The 20,628-nt window shown below is 39.8% G+C and overlaps 1 protein-coding gene across 6 annotated transcripts in view; it reads right to left on the bottom strand.

Annotated features, from left to right (window-relative positions):
• Positions 1–20,628, bottom strand: part of FAM184A (family with sequence similarity 184 member A) — a 300,376-nt gene that overhangs the window by 3,165 nt on the left and 276,583 nt on the right. For 2 of the 6 annotated variants that reach the window (XM_077487031.1, XM_077487032.1), the window contains 6 exons: positions 18,916–19,043; positions 14,865–15,049; positions 13,565–13,711; positions 6,711–6,828; positions 6,338–6,442; positions 1,958–2,157 (listed from right to left, as the gene is read on the bottom strand). In XM_077487031.1, the coding sequence (XP_077343157.1) occupies positions 1,958–2,157; positions 6,338–6,442; positions 6,711–6,828; positions 13,565–13,711; positions 14,865–15,049; positions 18,916–19,043 (883 nt within the window). The remainder of the gene's footprint in view (positions 1–1,957; positions 2,158–6,337; positions 6,443–6,710; positions 6,829–13,564; positions 13,712–14,864; positions 15,050–18,915; positions 19,044–20,628) is intronic. The other 4 variants (XM_077487035.1, XM_077487036.1, XM_077487033.1 and 1 more) reach the window with 2 other exon arrangements.

The raw sequence follows: 20,628 nt of genomic DNA, 5'->3' as shown, positions 1-20,628 counted from the left end.
CATCATAGCATAGCTAATCAAGTGGCGGAACATCCTAAAACAGCGCAGTGCTGGAAGGGATCATTTTAGAAGTACACTGCCATAATGTGCTAATTTGCTGTGCATACTAGCACATTATGGCTAACAGCTTATGAGAGCTAATTTAAAAAAAAATGCATAGTTAAATTCCACTTTAAGTGCTAGTAAATCCAAGAACAAAAATTAAATAATTTGCAGCTTAAAATCCTTAAATGTGTTGGCTTCATTAGTTTTATTTTTTATCCTTTATTTTCACCTGGTTATCTAGTCAGTAACATACTTCCTGTCTTAGCCCTTGTACACACGGTCGGACATTCCGACTACAAAATCCGTCTGATTTTTTCCGACGGATTTTGTCCAAAACTGGTGTTGCATACACACGGTCGGACAAAGTTGTCGGAAAATCCGATCGTTCGGAACATGATGACGTTCGTTCGTTACGACGGGACTACGTTCAGGCTAATAGCCAATAGCTTTGGTCTCGTAATTTGATCTGAGAATGCGTGGCACTTTGTCCAATCGGAATTCTCTACAAACGATCGGACAAAGTCCGATCGGATCATGTTGTCGGAAACTTTGTTGGTCAAACAATCCGACATAAAAAGTCCGATGGAGCCCACACACGGCCGGATTATCCGACAACACTGTCCGATCGGACATTTTCCCTCAGAATTTCCGACTGTGTGTACAGGGGCTTAGAGTGTCTCCACTTTATTGGAGGAGCAATAGACACCTTTGTATAGCAGCATTGTCAGTCTTGGGAGAGGACGGCGTTAGATACAATAGCAGAAAAGGCCTCATGCACACTGAGCGTGAAAATTGCAGCTTTTAGGGGTATCTGTTTTTTTCTGCCTCTAAACGCCCCTCCATGTGACCTAATAGAGGCCGAAAAAACCCTACCGCTAGCTCATCAAGGAGCAGCAGCGTTTTGACAATAAAAGCACTTGATGCATGTAAAATGTCTAAACGCACCTTACAGATCTAAGCACATCAAGTGCTTGAACGTAAATTTATTTCAATCTGGCCACTTTCCAATTTCTAACATTTTATAAGCAGTTACAATAAAAACATTGTGTCTTCCTTTTGGGATCAAGGTTTACCATAAATGAATAAAAGCGGATCATTGTAAGCAACCTGGTCGGTGGTAAAAAGTTGGTGTTAACCCTCTATCACTTTTTCTGGAAGTTGCAAAATAACATACTTACTGACTCAACAAATGAAATAAAAGGAAAAAACCCAAAGAAAGGAAACGAATGCAGCCACGACATCTAAGAAATGGTAAACTGAAATATATATATATATATATATATATATATATATATCCACACATATCTATTTTATACCACTTCATTTTTCTTCATTTTTTTTGTATACCTCCAAATGTAATATTTTATATCTGAAACTTTTTTGAAGCATTTTAAAATAAAAAATATATGAGTTACATGTGTATCACTAGAGGGTGTTCAAGCATTCACATAATAAATAAGTGAAAATGTCTTTCATTCACTTCCAGAATAAGCTAGCAAAGACATTAGTTTGTGTTTAAGGCAGAAAAAAAATAAAACACAGCTACAGTTTTATGTAGGACATGTGGAAAGGTAATTTACATGACAGGCATTTTAAAAACTAGATAATATAGGAAAGAAAACTCTCAACACCAGTAACGTGCATATAAAATGGTTTCAAATAAATATGTATACAAGCATGCAAAGGCATTGCAAGAGCACAAAAAAAAATTGACACAGAAGGATGACAAAATGCAACACAGCCCACAGTCTATAAAATGCGCTTAGCAAACACTGACAAGAGTACAGTACATGCTCAAAAAAAAGGAGCACTATAAAGAGGTTGCAGAAGCCATATAAAATAAATCAAGGCTATAGCTGCAGTTCGGCACTCTCATGACCAGTGACAGTTGGGCTGGCGAGGCAGTGCTCACCTCAAAAAGGTCTTGGCCTCTTTGGGTGGTACAGGCTGTGGCAGAGGCTTGCTGCTGTTGAACTCAATATCGTGGATGGGTGAATTTGGAATGGGCTCCAGGCGTGTAGGGTGTCCGTTTCCCATTACGGCAGTCTCCACTGCACTTAGGTTAGGGGAACTCACAAACCTATTTGCAGACTTATCATTCTTCTTCTTTTGCTGTTTTGAAAACAAGTAAGGCATTTTAAACTACACTGTAGTCAACTCAATGTGTATGTGCTTATGAAATAACGTACAAGCTTACAGGCAGCATTAGGCCATTTTTGTCCTTTTTTTTTCAAAGTAATTTAACTTAAAAGCATTCTATTTTAGGAAGTTAGGAAGTAACTGGCAGGTTAATCCATCTATTAACAAGTCTATATCTCTGGTGGCGATACCTCTACAACGGGTTTCAAGGTCCACCCATCTGCCATAGCAGTTATGAAAGGTCAACAATCTCTCTGTTGAATAAATTTACTTTGCTACAGTGTAACAATTACAATAAGTGGATATGTAGACCAGTACTTGGTACTTCACTGCTAACCCATGACCAAATGATCAGTTTTGGGTGGACTATACTCTTAACGTAGGCCTTACATCAAAACACATTATGTTAAATAGTTACATTTTGGCACAAAGCTACTAACCTCTTTTGGGGGTCCAGGGCGTAGCATGGGGAAATGCCTTTTGCCATTTTATCTTCTTGGCATATTCAAACTGATGTTTTTATAGCTTCAGTTATCTGCCCCATTATGCTAGGTAACCATGGCTCCAATCTCCTTGTAATAAACCAGAGAGAAATACAGTAGCTTTCTGGTCACACTGTTATAGTCAGTCCTGGGGAACTCTAATGGCACTTTCTTTAAACAAGGATGCCATAAGGAAAGCCCATACAGGAAGCAATTATGTTATGGAGCCATTGTTAAATAGGTAACGGGGCAAACAGTAAGAGCTTTAATGTTACCATTGCATTACTTAAAACATGCAAAAAAAAGTAACCTTGTCCTTCAAATCTGATATTTGCAATATGCATTAAAATCTTCATCAATCAGTACACTTTCTGCCTCCTGTTCTATTCCCCCATTTGAAAACTTAGAAACTGATGTTTTATGTTTTTAATTATGCTTATAACATATTTATTTTGGAAATACACATATAATATAGGGGTCACCCATGAAACTGATGTCACAGAACATTATAGCTTTTTAAAGAGAGAGCACAGCAGAAGCTTGGTTCCTTTTACACTGTCTCTCTGCAATTGAAAGTTTGTACATGCAGAGAATTGGGAGTAGTTTAAGAAATTTTACTTTGTATATTAGAAGCTTTATCAGCAAATTGTTAAAGATTAGTCTGTTGAACATCTGAAAAGAAGCCAGATGCTTCACCTACTAGCTGGAAATGTAAGCTACTCCCTCAAGGATCAATGCCCAGGGCTGCAAATAGTTCACATAGCCGCCATGCATTGCATTGCTTGATTTGGGCCAAACAGAGTGCTTGTTATGCACTGTATAGAAACAGAGAACGTTCTGTCGGTTGTCGCTGCTGGTTTTCTTGGTTACTTTTCCATAGTTTTGAAGCAACAACCATGAAAAACATATAGTTTTATTCAGATACTTCTCTGTCCTGTTCAGTTGTTATGCATATGTTACAGTAATTTAGCAAAACTGGAAAACAGGTTTATATGCAACATAAATGATCTCTAATTGTTGTTTCCTGTAAAGCTGTTAACCATTTCTGAACAACAACTAGATCTCTTTAGCTTTATAAAAAATAAAAGCATACATTTTTGGAAATCAGCTTTTACTAAATGATCTAAAATGGTATTTGTTTGTATATATAGGTGTACTTGTATTTTTATAGGGCAGAAGCACCGATTAAACCTGTAGCATAAGTTGTTTCAGGTTTAGGTACATGGCAGTAAACAGGAGAATGTAAAGATTTTAATTACATGCTAGATCTGCCCATATATACGGTATCTTTAAAAAGAGTACAAAACAGAGTAGAATATATTGTACCTTGGTGATTGAAAGGTTGCATGAAATTAAAATGTTACATTACATTATTATTTTGAGAGAGAGTTGAAAGAGACAAATTACACCAATGTTTAGTTCACGGATCCCCCAACTGGGTACTTAACTTATTAGGAAGGAATTCGTTAGCAGTTCCGGATGCAACTAATTGGAGGCAAAGGCTTAGTTACTTAGAAGTATAGACACTTATTGCTCTCAGGTGTCCATACTGCCTCTTTGCTTATTAAAACACATTTTAGCTACGGTTATAGTTACTAAAAGCTGTCTGGTGCACAGTCTATTTTTACTAAACTGTATTTACATAATATATATTGTCTTCAGATTCGCTTCAGTTAGGTTAACGTGTGACTCTATACAAAATGTATTTAATTGTTAGGTCTCATGCACACTGCTGCTCCTTTACTCACGTTTAGGAGCTTTTGGTGTTTTTTTGCCAAAGCCCCTGAACTCAACTCAAGAAAAGCTTATTTAGGTTATTTACGAAAGGCAAATCCACTTAGCACTGAAAGTGCATTTGGAAGTGCAGTCGCTCTAAATCTAAGGGGTAGATCTGAAATGAGTGGAAGCTCTGCTGATTTTATCATCCAATCATGTGCAAGCTAAAATGCTGTTTTTTATTTTTATTGCCCCCTCGGATCTACAGCGACTTTACTTCCAAGTGCACTTGTAGTGCAAAGTGGATTTTCCTTTACATACATAGGCTTTTAATAGAGTTGAGAAGCAGCAGAGTTTAAGGCAGCCAAAGCTCCTCTCCTGAATGTAGAAAAATCACATTCATGAGAGGAGATTTTGGACATACAAAAATGCTCCTAAATGGGTCTAAATGCACTTTAGCATGTCAGCATTTATTAATTTCAATGGGCAGAAAAAAAAACTCCCAAACATAAAATTCTGCTATACTCGCCTAAACTGGTTAGAAAAAATGCACAATAGGTGATTTTTTAACGTTAATTTTCTCCTATCAGGAGAAACAGCATTTACAATAAGCCAGTGTGCATGAAGCCTTATGCCGCGTACACACAATCGGACTTTCTGGCAGACTAGGTCCGATGGAATCATTCCATCTGATAGTGTGTGGGGTAGTCCAATCGTCTTTCTTTAAAAAAATCTGACGCACCTAGAAATAGAACATGTTTCAAATCTGTCCGACGGATTCAATTCTTATCGGGAAAACCGTTTGTCTGTATACTGGTCTAACAGACCAAATACGACGCAAGGGCAGCTATTGGCTACTAGCTATTGAACTTACTTTTCTAGTCCCGCCGTACGTCATCACGTTCAAAGCGAACAGACTTTCGAATTGACTTTAGTCAGTTCCTGTGGGGGCAAGTCCATTAGTTTGGAAGTCTGTCATAACTAGAAAGTGACGTCAGAACTTTTGTGTATGCAATCAGGCAGGCCCTTGCACTTCATGGTTTTGGTAAACCTGAAGGAAAAGGTATTATAGTGTGTATGGGGCATTACAAGTTTGACAAACTTGTTTGTCAAAGGGTAAAAAATATCTGAACCCAGGAAGCCATGGACAATAATGTAATATATTGCAGCCTACTAGTCCTGAAATGGGGGGGGGGGGCTAGAGTAGGTTTAATTTTTCACATTTTCAGCAAGTACAGAAAATAGCTGTTTGTCTTGCCAAAATATAGTGCCCTTGTTACATCCTGTAAGCTGAAGTTAAAGCTTAATGTTATGGGGATAAATAAAATGTAATGGAGATGAACAAAGGCAGACATATTTGAAGTCCAGCCTGGCTCCCTCCACAGATACAGTGGAGTAAGCGAGCATAACCACTCAAGAACAAAAAGGTGTTCTTTGGAGGATTACCATATAAAAAAAAGGAAAAAAAATGTAAAAATAAATAAAACAAATACATCTAAGGGCGACCCTGGACTGCTTTTTGTACCGCTCAAGCTCAGTGGAACGGGGGGGGGGGGGGGGGATCCCAAGCATCCACCACTGGGAGTGCTGGCATGGCTCCTTCAATCACTGACAGTAAAGAAAGGACTCCCTGAAGCCATTTTAGAGACAGCACAGATGTGTGGCTGGAGTTTTTTCTTTACTGCTAAGGACATCGAAGAACTGATGAGCTGCAATATATTTTTGTATTTAGATACACTTGAATAGCTAATGGAAAAATAAAATGATTGTTCTCCTTAAGACTGCACGTAAAAATGTTATACATTTTTTTAATCATTGGTGGTATTTGTCAAAACACTGTCTCATCTATGGCTATCAATGCAAAAACAGGAGTTAAAAAAATTGATTCAAATGTGTACAATCAAATTTAGAAGAGATTCAGGAGTTAATATATCCAATGATGTTGCTGTAAGTACCTTTACTAGGGGATTGATAACGCCAACATTAGGACTTGCATTAAACACTTTGTTGAAGTTGGTCTCTCGGTTGACTAATTCTAGTTGATAGAATTTCTTGTCTTCCTGTTAAAAGAAAAAGGTTATTCTGACTGTGCTTCTTTCAAGCAGCTTTGCATGTCCAGATAATTGCTTTCAAACACTTCACCTATTAATATTTTAAGCACAAAGTGTTCGTTTGTAAATGCCGTTTTGTTTAATAATTGATTAAATCAGTTATAATTTATGAACTTTAGAGTATTTAAAGATCACTGAATTGTTAATGCCAATGGGTCTCAGGGGTAGTGATTTGGAAATTGTTTTGTTAAAGGAAGTAAACACTAAAATTGCTCACAATTAGTTTCTTGATAAGTTGATCCCGCTCAGCAACCATGTCCTTTAATTCAGAGATGACCTGCAGATCTTCTGGCCTGGATTCTCTGTTCTGGTATTTTTCCTCCATTTCTGTTAACCTTGAGTTTAGAAAAGCATGGTTTTATCCTTAATATAATCTGAACGCTAAAGAGAACATTCACAGTACAGTACACACCTTTTATAAAAGCACAGATTGGTGCACTGATGGACAAAACAATATCATAGATGTACTGGGAAATAATCCAAACCCATGTATCCATGTCCTTTATGAAAGACAATTTTTCTTACCAAACCGATGAAAAAGTGTTTTTTGTAGTTCCACATAATTTGTAAATGTCCACATGAAAACAAAAATGGGAGAAAAACAGAATCTTTTGCTCAAAGTTATCAAAAAGAATTTGAAATTTGAATGGCTGATAGATGTAATAATTATGCTTTATTTTTTTTTAAGTTAGCTTTTGCACATTAAAAATTACAGATGTAAGTTGGTGGTAAGTTGGTGGTAATTAGCACCAATTTTTACACTTAGATGTACCTATATACAAAGATGTGTAACTAAGATTACTGAACTCTGGGTACATGTTTTTTAAGAACACCTCCCATTCACAATTTCAGTCTCATTCTATTTTGACCATGTTACAACAGTACTCATCATCATAGCAATAATGTAAACAACATGTGCATTTAAAGCCTTTATGGTGATTTTGGCAAAAAGTCAGGCCCTAACCTGACCACTGATTACTGATAAAAAAAAAGTTCAAGCTAGGCCCTGAATCTGTGATAGATGGCAGTGTGCGCTAGTTTGTACTTTGCAGGAGACAGATAATGTGGTGAAGTATCAGTGGTAAGGACACGGAATCCCAAATCATAGATGAAGAAGAATTGATAAGTCAATAGTGGAACAGCTGACAAATCAGATAATAGTAGTGGAGGAGCAATACCATACAACTGGCTACAGAAAATGCCACAGGAGTCCAAAGAATGTTTTAAGACCATGCTAACTTTATTAGAGGAAGTGCTACACCAAAAATTGTCCAGATGCAGGTTTAAACTAAGATAGGATAGAAGATTTTACTACAAAGCTAACAAGCCTTATTTTTCAGCATGGTTGCACTTGTATGCAGAGATGCGAAACAAGCCTTTGGCCAAAATGTTATATCAATGGCATATGCCCTCAAGCACCAACTGACTGAATAAGGAGTGCTAAAACTATGTATACTGTGTACCATAACAGTTTCTCATATTTCACTAGTTAGGGCTCTATGTATAAAGCAATAGTATCCATTAATATTATCCGCATAGTCAGTGGTTGCTCTTAAGATTTTTTTATTGAAAAACCACATTGTATAAACACAGATAAAACCAGTTGATGCGTTTCAGCCTACAAGGCCTTAGTCATAACTACTTAAGTAAAGTAGTATTCCCCCCCCCCCCAAAAAAATACTGCACAATAATACATTTAAAAATCTCAGTGGTGTATCTAACAAATATGCATTGCACTCTGCTTGCTTTGGGACTCTTTGGGAAGAAAGTGGAGCAGTATTCAACAGGTGAGTAGAGCAGAAATAGATTATGAAGGGAATAACACTGCTTCAATCTCATCAGAATCAAATACAAGATTTACAACTGTGACATCACTATAGATGGAACTCCAGATCCAGGAAAACAGTATTACTCAGTTAAAATACATATACATTTTTACAGTTTTACCTGAAAAAAAAATTATAATTCTGTACAGCTACTCTTTGATTTATACACCTTTGCCTTAGTGGACAGTAGACAGTCAGCAAACCATTCTACTACTTCATAGTTTAGCTTTACTTTTTTGTCTGTCACTTAAAGAGGAAGTAAAGCCTTTTAAAAAAATAAATAAATGAATAAACCCTGCAAGGCAAAGGCATAATGAGCTAGTATGCATAGCATACTAGCTCATTATGAATTACTTCCCTCAGATGGAAGCCCTGGCATCGGCCCTCGTTCGCCTCCTCCGACGCCCCCATCTATCCCGGATTGACTTTCGGGCATCACTCCCGCACATGCACGCCGGTGCCGCCATTAACGGCATGATCGCCATTAGAAACAGCATGCTCAGTGCACCTGCTCCCAATATCTACGGTGCATGCACCGTAGACATCGGTGCCGATATTCCTGCAAATATCTCCTAAACCTGTAAGTTAAAGTGGTTGTGATGAGTTTACAACCACTTTAAAGTGTTACTAAACCCAGTAATATGAAAATAGTTCATCCGCCCCCCAGTGCCAACAGCTTATAACTCTTCTTTTTACATTAAAATACTGCCACTATATACCTTTTTGGATGATCTGTATACCACGGTTACAAGATAAACTGCACAATTTCTCCGGGGCTGAGAGTTCAGGTAGGAGGAGATTTCCACTACAGCCTGTATACATGCCCACATGTGTGATGTCAATATCATGTGACCTGGCAAGCTCTGACAACAAGTAAATGTTCTCTCCAGCATAAAAGACACACCTAAGCATGTGCAGGTCAGTTACCCTGCCTGTGTTTGCTGGCCTTCCCCAGATAGACAGTGCAGGAGGGGGAGGATCTGTGCATACAGGATAAAACAGCCTTTTTACACAATGCAGAGAACTAACCCCTTAAGTTCCATGATAAGTATAACAAGCATGTTGTGCTGCATATATAGACTGATTTTACTGTTGTGGGTTTAGTAACACTTCAAGGCTGGGTTCACACATATGTGATTCACTTAACAGGAGAGTGTGACCGGTTCTCAATGGAACTGGTTCACACAGCTTTGGAATGGCTGCATTTAAAAAAGGGTCCTCCTGTGCGTCTTTGGTCCCAATTTAAGTGCGAGTTCAAGCAAAGATTTGGACCTGGTTCGCACCTGAATCGGTGAACAGGGACACACACGACCCCGTGCTGTGAACGACGGTTGCAGCATATGTGAACCGAGCCTAAGAGTTTACTGGATTACCTCTCTACTAACTAAACAGAGGTAATAAGACTGAATCCTTGTGCAGCGAACACACTCTATGTGGAGAGGTGATTGCTGAACCTACCTAACTGTGCAGTGTGGCAGATGTGTGCCCATTGCAAGGCTAACTGTACAAAATTCCATATCCTTTAATAGGTAAAACCATTTACATACAGAATATGTATTTAAAAGATGCATTTAGCTGTTTGCTATAAGCTTTAACTGTTTGACTTTAAAGTCCAAGTCCAAGTTTCTTTAGTAATACAAAGGCCACAATGCTAGTGTTTAGCCTCAGCTGTAAGACCTTTTAAAGTGGTAGTAAAGTCGGAGAAAAAAAGCTTCACCCTGCAAGTTAAGAGTGTAATGTGCTAGTAAGCATCACATACAAGCACATTATGAAAGACTTGCCTTAAAATGAAGCTCTCAAGCTATGCACTGTCACCGCTGACAGGGCTTCCATCTTCATCTGGTCTTCCTTCATATCTCCAAAATGGTGCAAATTTAGGAGATATTCCTTGTGCATGCAGGTAAACTTTATTATAAGCTTACCTGTAGGTACAAGTCACAAGTGTTGTGTACTACCACTATAATCTTGTTTTCTGATGCTTACCAGGATGTTTGCTGTTGTTGCTGGAAAACCAACATTGAACCATGTAGGCCTCACAGCACTCCTTATGGCTGTTAGAGCTCTCATATCACTACTCCTGCTGAGGACCTAAACACCAAAATCTATATTTTGATACAATTTTGGAGACTTCTGCCTTTTAAAAGTCTCACAAGAGGAAACATTGGTCTATTACATAGTCTACTAGGGATGTGGGCATGTGGTCTCCATCCATTTCGTTTTTGGCGCTGCTAACGCGTAAACACCAAGATCGTTTCAACAGAGTTCTTGAAATACATAATAAGCTAGTAGGTGATTAAATTTGTCACCATCTACCCAAAACAGGAAAATGGTTGTCTTTAGATAGAGAAAACACAAAAGCAAAATTGTTAAAACAGATATATTACTGGTTTGGAAAGGCCTCGTGACAAAGAGTAAATTCATTTTAGTCCTCTAGATATACAAAGATAGATATACAAAGATAGCTATAACAACACACTACCAGTGCTCAAGTGCTAAAAGATATGGGTGAAGTATTAGACTGGGAATCCTAATCGCTAATCCAATTCTTATGACGTCAAGGAGGCTTTGCAGCTCTCTTCAGATTGGAAATTTTTCATTACTCTACAATAAAAAAACAGAAAGCGCACCGGCCTTGTGCAACACTTTCGACACCACTTTAATAAGAAAATCCATTAGAATGCTCTCTAAAAAATTTTTAACACAGGATCTGACTCCACATCCCATAATGTAGATCAGGGGTCTCCAAACTATGGCACTCCAGTTGTTCAGGAACTACAATTTCCATCATGCCTAGACATGTCTGTGAATGTCAGAGTTTTACAACGCCTTATGGGAGTTGTAATTCCGTAACAGCTGGAGGGCTGTAGTTTGGAGATCCCTGATCTAGATTATCAATGGAAAAGATGTTAACATTTCAGTGGGTATTCTAAAGGATTTTTATTAATAAAGTGGAGTCAAAGGTGTTGCACAAGGCTGATACATTCTTGGTTCTTGTTATTCTGGATGATCAAACTTAATTGCCTTCATTTATTATGTACAGGTAGCCCTATGCTCAATATTTCTGGACAATCCTTAATCATTACTGCCAAGGACCACCCCCAACACATCTAAAAAATACACACTTGTGGCACCTCAATTTTGGCATGTTCAGTTGGCTTTTCTCAGCTCTGGCATTTTAGTAAATTCAAAATTGATATACTTTGGGGGCTTCAAGGTGAAGATCTTTATTAAAACCTTGTACTGTTACTTTAAACCAGATGCAAGGAAAATTCATCTTACTAGATGTTTATTAAAAGTTTGCTGAAAGAGCCTGGTTAAAGTGGCAATCAGCACTTATAAGCGTTTTGCCCAAACTGGAGCTGAAGGGTACTTTAAAGGTTTTACCATAGCTACTCAATTCACATTGGTTGTCTGTGCCTAGTTTGCATTTATATCAATATTTCTACATATCACCTGATGTTACAGGTGTACCTTAAATGCTTAGGAAAAATATGAGGTTTGTGAGCATACACGTATACAACAGATGTACAAAGGTTGATTGTTGTCCATGGTCTGTGGCTGAAATGTTCCCAGATCCTTTGGGGGAGAGGCGCATGGCTAAAACAGATCCATTCCTCTTCTTCCTGGTGCCTGCGTGGAGTAGAGGAGTCCAGCTTTCCTGACCACTATCAGACAGGTGATGCATGTCTGCTAAGCTAGGTGATGTACTTCCAGTGCTTGGGCCAGGGCATGCGTTCTGGTACACTGGCAGGGGCATGGGCAATCCCTGATGCTGCCAATCACGCTTGAAGTGCAAGCAGGTGGGAGATGGAGCTGTAGGTGGACCTGGATCCTCCCCGGAGTGTTAAAGAAGGCTTCTTCTGGTCAGTAGTGCTACACTATGCAGTCTGATTCCGCAATGCCAGCTGCTGTGAATGTTATGGCTTTCCTCCCTACTATACCCATACTGCGGGAAGGCACAGTGTGGGGTGCCCTTGTGTTACTCAAGCAGCTAGTTATTAACCACTTAAGGACCAAGCCTCTTTCTGAGATTTACACTTTTTTGAATTAAAAAATTACACAACAGTAAAGTTAGCCCCATTTTTTTTTTGTATTGTGAAAGATAATGTCACACATCAAAATAGTGCCCGCTCATGGAATGGTGACAAACTTTTACCCTTAAAAATCTCCATAGGCGAGGTTTAAAATAATCTACAGGTTGCATTTTTTTGAGCTACAAAAGAGTTCTATGGCTCTCGCTCTACCGATCGCGGCGATACCTCACATGTGTGGTTTGAACATTGTTTACATATGCGGGAGCTGCTCAGATGTGCATTGGCTTCTGCGTGCTAGTTTGGCAGGATGGGGCGTGTTTAAAAAAAAAAATCCTTATTTATTTTACCTTTTATTTTTACACTGTTCTTTTAAAAAAAATTGTGTCACTTTTATTCCTATTACAAGGAATGTAAACATCCCTTGTAATATGAGATCTGGGATCAAAAAGACCTCAGATCTCATATTTACACTAAAATGCAATAAAAAAATAAAAATTAAAAGTCATTAAAAAAAAAAATTCCCTTTAAGAGCTATGGGTGGAAGTGTTGTTTTGACTTCCCTTCTGTCCTGCAATGGTATGAAGATGGGTGGGAGTCAGATTCCCCTCACACGTCTCCATACCAAGCCAGGGAGCAGACTTTATCGCCTCCGCTGATACCGATGGCAGAGGGCACCAGAGAGCGCCCCTCTCCTGCCGCCGATGGTGATCTCGTGGTGAATCTACCACAGAGACCACTTTTATCGGAAACCGGACTGCTCACTGAAGAAGAGGATAGCTAGCTGCTGCCATAACAAAGATATCTCTCTTCAAAGTGCCGATTTATATCGGCGTGAGACGGTCCAGAAGTGGTTAAAAGAGCAGATGAAGTTACTCATTTTTACACCTTTTTATAGTCCTGTATATGTTATGACTTGTTACTGATTTTGCATTGGAAAAAACTTTTTTTCTCAGTCAAGGTTCTTTAATATTTTGTATATTTTTTAAATTATATGCAGCAATTATACACTTAATATACTGTACATCACTGTCAATTAGTTTGACAACAGTAATCATTTTGATGTGAACAATTTGAATCATGATATATGTCAATTCTTTGATTAGATTAATATTATAGATTAATATTATAATAGTTTAAAAAAAGGTTAGTAACAAAATTAATTTTTGATGAAAATGGTTAGTGTCTTCTAAAAATGTTTTTTTTAAACTTACGCAATATTTATTGCAGAATTTTTTTCCATGAGCATTGCTTGTGTCTTTGCAAATTCTGCCATAATTGCTTGCTTCTCCCTGATATGGGTGGCTGTTAAGTCATTCATATCCTCTTCGTGTTTCTTGTTTAAATCTTGCTCATGTACCCTTTTTGTTAAGAAATGAAATATATTTGCTTACACACTGTAAAAAATTGCTTGTACTCTGTACCACAGATGAACCTGTTCATATAATTATTTGATAAACCAATATACAGAAGAATTTCTTGGGGTTAAAACTTGTGTGTAAAATGCAATAAAGTATTATTCAATTGACCATATGGGTTTTTGTAAGTTATACACACACTAAATGTTTAAATTGTCCTAGTGAGACATGATGTTTGTCCTGCAGACTGCAAGAAGTGCTGAGGGCTGCAAAACAGGACATCACCCTTTACAAGCGATTTTTAAATACTGTCCCTGAGCAAAAGTTCACCCCCCCTTTGCCCGCAGCCTTTTGGAACAGTTCACAGGTCCCAGAAGGCTGCGGGACCATTCACAAAACATAGCACGGATCACGCATGCGCAGTGGGAATTCTGCTGTCACAGCCAGCTTCCCTTAGTAAACATGCCAGTGCGGGGGAGCCGAAGACCAGTGAAGAACTGCACTGGGTGAGGATGGCGCTGGATCCTTGGACAGGTAAGTGTTCTTTTATTAATTTAAATCAATATTATTATTATTATTTTTTTTCATAAATCCTGAATTTCTTCTTTAATGATACAGCTATTCAGGCCTATCTCTGGGTGAGAGATCATGTTGTTTGATCCAATTACTTACAATGTAATATGATGCAGTAGCCATTAAAATGGCTACCAACAATACAGATTTTAGCAGTATTTTGCTCATTTTTACATTCCAGTAGACAGAGCTTTTCAAAGTGGACTTTAGCTAACCATGGTCACATTAGGTTCAGATCAGGGATGAAGATTTTTTTTATCCTGAATAGATAGTGAGATTAATAATGTGACCTAATACAGCATCTTCCTTCATAGAGCACTGAGCAGGTCTAAATGTCCAAGCAGAAAATGTTTAGTAATGCAAACACTGCACACTCATATGACTTTTCTAAGCTCAATAGATATTGCAGCTTAAATAAGGTCAATAGAGTGCACTTGGCATGTATAACAGTTTAGATAATAAAGATATTTTTTAGGAATGCTCATAGGGACTTCCTGCTGGCTAAAAAAATAAATACCAGCTTGTAAAAATATCAGCTCTTGTTTAGGTGGAGAAACATTATAATATACAAAGGCAACTTTACCTAATTTGTTGATTGGCTTCGCTACGTATTCTAAGGATCTCTTTTCCCTTAAACTCCAGTTCCTTAGTTAAAGTGTTTATGCTTTCATGTAGTATCATCAGCTCCTTATTGAGATTAACCACATGCTGTTCTTGATGTCTGAGCTGCTTTTCAAGCTCTGCTTTTCGCCCTAAAAGCTCAGATTCCTAAAATATAAAAAACGTGAAAATCAGTTAATTGATTCTTTTATCTCCCTTCGTGCCATTGTATTTTGCATAATTTCATAGCACTAAAGTCCAAAAAATGTGCTTTACAGAGCTGAAAACAGGAAGTGATAAATACGCAGCACTGCTGGATGCTGATCTTAAGAGTTATTTTTTTTTATAATTTACTCTTTTATTTTTATTTTCTCCCCTTTAAATATACATAGTACAAGTTATCAAACATTACAAAACACTTCCATAATAAAATAGGAAATAACCAATACCCCCCACCCACCCTCCCTCATCATCTGTTGTCCTCATCCACTATCCTCTTTAAACAGTTTCTATCATATCCTGTGAGTATTTATCTTACGTTTTATATCTGTACCATCTTGCCCAGATTTCTCTATGTATTTTAGTCTTTCCCTGTTCCGCGCAGCTCAAATACTCCATATTACCAATGTGGTCTACTCGCTGTAGCCACTTCTTAATACAGAGCCATTTTTTTGGTATAAGTGCTTTTGCTGCATTTAGTAGGAATTGGACCAAAGTTTTTTTATATTGTTTCACTGATTTAGTAGTTTCATGAAACAGACAGTTCCATGGATGTTGGGGAATCCTTTCTCCTGTTATCACCTCCATGTACTCCAATATTTTTTTCCAGTATCCTAGTCCTTTATCTCTGGGCAATCCCACCATATATGGAATGGTGTCCACAATTCCTCTAAGCCCTTGTACACACGGTCGGATATTCCGACGGAATGTGTCCGATCGGACCGTTTTGTCGGATATTCCGACTGTGTGTAGTCTACATCGGACTGTTTCCGTCGGAGTATCCGACCGACCAAGTTTTCCAACTTGTTGGTAAAATTTTCCGACAAAATGCTCCGATCGGACATACTCCGATCATGTGTACAGAATTCCGATCGGACAAAGTGCCACGCATGCTCAGATCATATTCCTACACCAAAGCTATTGGCTACTAGCGTGAACGTAGTCCCGTCTTAACAAAATAACGCAATCACGTCGGATTTTCCGACAACTTTGTCCGACCGTGTGTCAAAATCCGACGGATTTGGTTGTCGGAATCTCCGACCGTGTGTACAAGGGCTTATACAATGGAGACTTAGCTGGCTGAACTTTATTGATTTTGTCTGGTGTCAGGTACCAACGCACCATACACTTGTAATTTGCCTCTATTGAGGTTATATCTGATGTATAGTTATATATTACATTTCTCATTTGCCTTTCATCTAATTTTTTACCCATATTTCGTTTCCTTTTTTTATATAAGGTAGAATTCCTGTCATGGTTATGCAGTGATCTTCCTGTTTGCTTACCTCCCCTCATGTGTTCAGACTAAGAGGCCAGCCACTTCCACCTGGTGGTTTTTATAACCTCTCCTCTAAGCATGGCTCCACCCCAGGCCCTATCAGGGAACCTTATATTAACCTGTGCACTGCAAGGCAAGAGTGCTGATCAACCATTGTGTATTCCTTTGTGTGTTTAGCTTCCTGTTACCTGCCATGTGCTCTTCTGTTGTTCCGTTACCGACTTTGGCGTCTCTTTGACTATCTCTGTTTGCCTGTGATCCTGACCTTTTGGCGTGTCCCTGACTATTCCAGTCTGCTTGTGGCCCCGACCTTGGCTTTGTCCCTCACCATCCCTATCCTCCTGTTGCCTACTGTGGGTGTGAGCTGGGGGACCCTGGAGGTCGCGACCTGGAGCCAGTTGCAGCCAAGTCCATCCTCACCACTCGAGGCTCTGGTGAACACCTGCCGGCTCTTAGAATCTGCGCCCCAGGGAATCTTATGCTCTAACCCCGGTGGGACCTGTCTCCCGTCCGCAGCAGTCAGCCGTAGGGTTCACAACCTTGCGGTGCACTCCTGATTCCTACGGTGTGCATCTGTCACCTTGCCTCAAGGTGACCTGACAATTCCCTGTCCTTCTAATTCCGATAAAATCTCATACATCTTAGATGTCCCATGTCTTACAGGTTTTTTTACATTACAAAGCTTTTCTATTGGTGATAGGTCTGTCTCTTCTCTAATTGTTTGTTTTTACTTAAAGTGATTGTAAAGTCTCATTTTTTTTATCAACTAAAATAACAAAAATGTTATACTTTTGCACAGGGCAGCCCGGATCCTCCTCTTTTCGGGTCCCTGGTTGGAGCTCCTGGCCCCTCACTCCTGTTGAGTGCCCCACAGCAAGCAGCTTGCTATGAGGGCACCCGAGCCAAGCTGCAGCACCGTGTATCCAATCAGACAGAGCTGTGGTTTGGCCCCCCTTTCTCTCCTGATTGGCTAACTGAGTTTGATTGACAGCAACAGGAGCCAATGGCGCCACTGCTGTGTCTCGGCCAATCAGGAAGGAGAGTCCCGGACGGCCGAGGCACTCGTGAACATCGCTGAATAGAGAGGGGCTCGGGTAAGTATTGGGGGGGGGGGGGCTGCTGCACATAGAAGGCTTATCTTAATGCATAGAATGCATTAAGATAAAAAAACCTTCTGATTTTACAATTACTTTAACTGCTATCACAAAGGGTTAATAAACCCCCATGTGATAGCATTGAACGGGTCAAATGTACTCTTTATGGAGACATTAGGGGTCTAAAAGACCCCAGCGTCTCACCTGCCCTTCACAGCATCTAACCAAACACAGATCGGCTTGGTTAGATGCGTCCCCTGGTTTTACTAGCCAGGAAATGGTGGATAAGAAAACTGGAACAACTGAGATTGAGGCATGGATTTGCCTTGCTCTGATTCACACCACTCTACATGTTGAAGCCATGCTGAAGCCAGCGAATGTGGTCCCAGACTCCCCGGAAGGAGCGGGCGATCCCTGGGACCAAGGGGGCTGGACGGTGGGTTGCCCTGGTATGTAGTACAAATGAAATCCATCAATTTACTCGTTTCCCAAAACAGGTACATTCAAGGTACATCATGCCATGAATAACTGTCACAGTTGCTTGTGCTCTCAACTGAACGCTCAAGCTATTAAATGTCTGGTGTCATAACTGATCATATGTGCAGCACCATGGCAAACGCAGATCAAACAGAGGCTAAGATGGCAGCTTCCTTGGCAGTATGGAAGGATAGAAGCTCTAGCTTTAGCTCTACTTTAAGCCACTTCTGAGTTATTTTTGCATACACTTTGGCTTGTATAGGGAAGAAAATAAGCCCAGATGCAAACAAAAGCTCATATAAATGACGTCTGCTCTGGCTTGTCTGCTGTGGCTACAAATCTACTTAAACAGGTGGTCCGGCTCCCCACAAAAAAAATCAAAAGTCAGCAGCTACAAATACTGTAGCTGCTGACTTTTAATTAGGACACTTACCTGTCCAGGGCTCCCGTGATGTTGGCACCCCAGCCGATTTTTGGATCGGCTCTTGGGTGCTGCCACCGTCATTCATAGTAAGGGAACCTGGCAGTGAAGCCTTTTTGGCTTCATGTGCAAAGCGTGTTGCACCATCTAAGTGGCCTGGCAGTAGAGGAAGGGGACCGCATTTCTGAGGGACGGAATTGCCTCTTGGAAGTGGGGACAGGTACTTGTCAAAAACAAGTACCCGTTCCCCCCTGAAAGGAGCCAAATGTTGCACCGGAGGGGAGGAGGAGTCAATTAAGAGAAGGTTCCACTTTTGGGTGGAACTCCGCTTTAATAGATGTAGTTATTGCCAGAAGCATTGCAAGAATCAATATATCATGTGACCAAACAGGAATTTTATAAATCACATTTTCCTCTTTTAAGAAACAACAGACGCTAGACCTCAGATTTATTGCTGGTAAACAACTGTTTAGTATATACATTAACATAGCAAAATCAAAACAACAGTTATATCTCTCTAGCATTCCACTGATTTCTGATTTACCTGACGTCTGCTAAGATCCGTATGTCTTTCAAGTTCTTCTGCAGCAGCTTCCATTTCCTGATGATGATGGTTCCTTAACTGGTCAATGGCTGCTGCGTGTTGATGATTAAGCTCAGAGCGCAGGGATGCTGCATTCCAAAAAACAAATGCAGAACTGTGTTTTATGGGCCATCATGGAACAAACTGACATACAGAACACAAGTAGCACCTGTACTTCAACAGACATCTATTTTACAAAATCTTACAATCAAGTTCAAATAAAGCAGAAACAATTTGTAACCCATTCCAGGACCACAGCCTTTCCCCCCCATACAGGACTTCAGCAATTACTGAAGGGGGGATTGGTCTTACATTTGGAAGCAGATTTGGATTTGCTTAATTTTAAAGAGGGTAGTGCTAGATGCAGCACATTTAAGTGGACTTGGATGGCACATTGAAGCTGAACTCCAACCAATGCTTTTTAGGCTTGTACAACAGTTCTTATTTGGGGTAAAGTATTTACATAATGAATAACAGCAGACCATTGTAAGCACCCCTGCCAGTGTAAAGTGGTTTGTCCCGACTCTCTCACTAAATGAAAGACAATATTCCCTGCGCCAAGGAAAAAAAGTTATTTGCTTCTAAACGTGTGATTGCCACAGCTTGCTGATCTAAACCTAGTGCCTAACGTAATATATGAAACAAGCAGTGCTATGGACCTGTGAATTCAATTAATTCGACCATATACTTGGGTTTATCCTCTCATGCCAAAAAAAATAAAATAATATACACTGCTGTACACTTTTTAATCAGAGTATAAAAAAAGGAACACGTTTTAATCAGAGTATAGCATCAAGTCAATTAAACTCCTGGGACATTGATCTGGTCAGTTAAGTAGCAGAGGGGGTCGTTAATCAGTTTCAGCTGCTTTGGTGTTAATGAAGGGCAACTAGAGATGACACTAGAAGGGCAACAATGAGACGACCTCCAAAACAGGAATGGTTTACAGGTGCTGGCCACTGACATTTTTTTTTCCCTCATTATCATTATCAGCACAGTCTCAAGAGCATGGAGGAGATTCCAGGAGTCAGGCAGTTTCTCTAAGAGAGCTGGACAGGGTCATAGAAGGTCCTTAACCTATTAGCAGGATTGGCATCTGCTCCTTTGTGCAAAGAGGAACAGGCTGAGCACTCCCAGAGCCCTACAAAACGACCTCCAGCAGACCACTGGAGTGAATCTCTCTGACCAAATAATCAGAAACAGACTTCATGAGGGTGGCCTGAGGGCCCAACGTCCTCTAGTGGGCCCTGTGCTCACTGTCTAGCACTATGAAGCTCATTTGCCATTAAACACCAGAATTGGCAGGTCCGCCACTGGCACCCTGTTCTTTTCACAGATGAGAGCAAGTTCACCCTGAGCACCTGTGGCAGAAGTGAAAGGGTGTGGAGAAGCCGTGGATTATGCTGCCTGTAACACCGTTCAGCATGACCGATTTGGTGGTGGGTCAGTGATGGTCTGGGGAAGCATATCCATGGAGGGACACAAAGACCTCTACAGGCTAGACAATGGCACCCTCACTGCCATTAGGTATAGGGATGAAATCATTGTACCCATTGTCAGACCCTACTCTGGTGCACTGGGTCCTGGGTTCCTCCTGGTGCACAATGCCTGGCCTCATGTGGAGAGAGTATGCAGCTAGTTCCTGGAGGATGAAGGCATTGATACTATTGAATG

This window comes from Lithobates pipiens, unplaced genomic scaffold, assembly GCF_037356315.1.
Source record: "Lithobates pipiens isolate NorthernLeopardFrog02 unplaced genomic scaffold, aLitPip1_a1.2 Scaffold_18, whole genome shotgun sequence".
Classification (NCBI taxonomy): Eukaryota; Metazoa; Chordata; class Amphibia; order Anura; family Ranidae; genus Lithobates; species Lithobates pipiens.
Note: the sequence above shows the minus strand (reverse complement) of the source record. Positions and strands in the feature narration are given on the sequence as shown.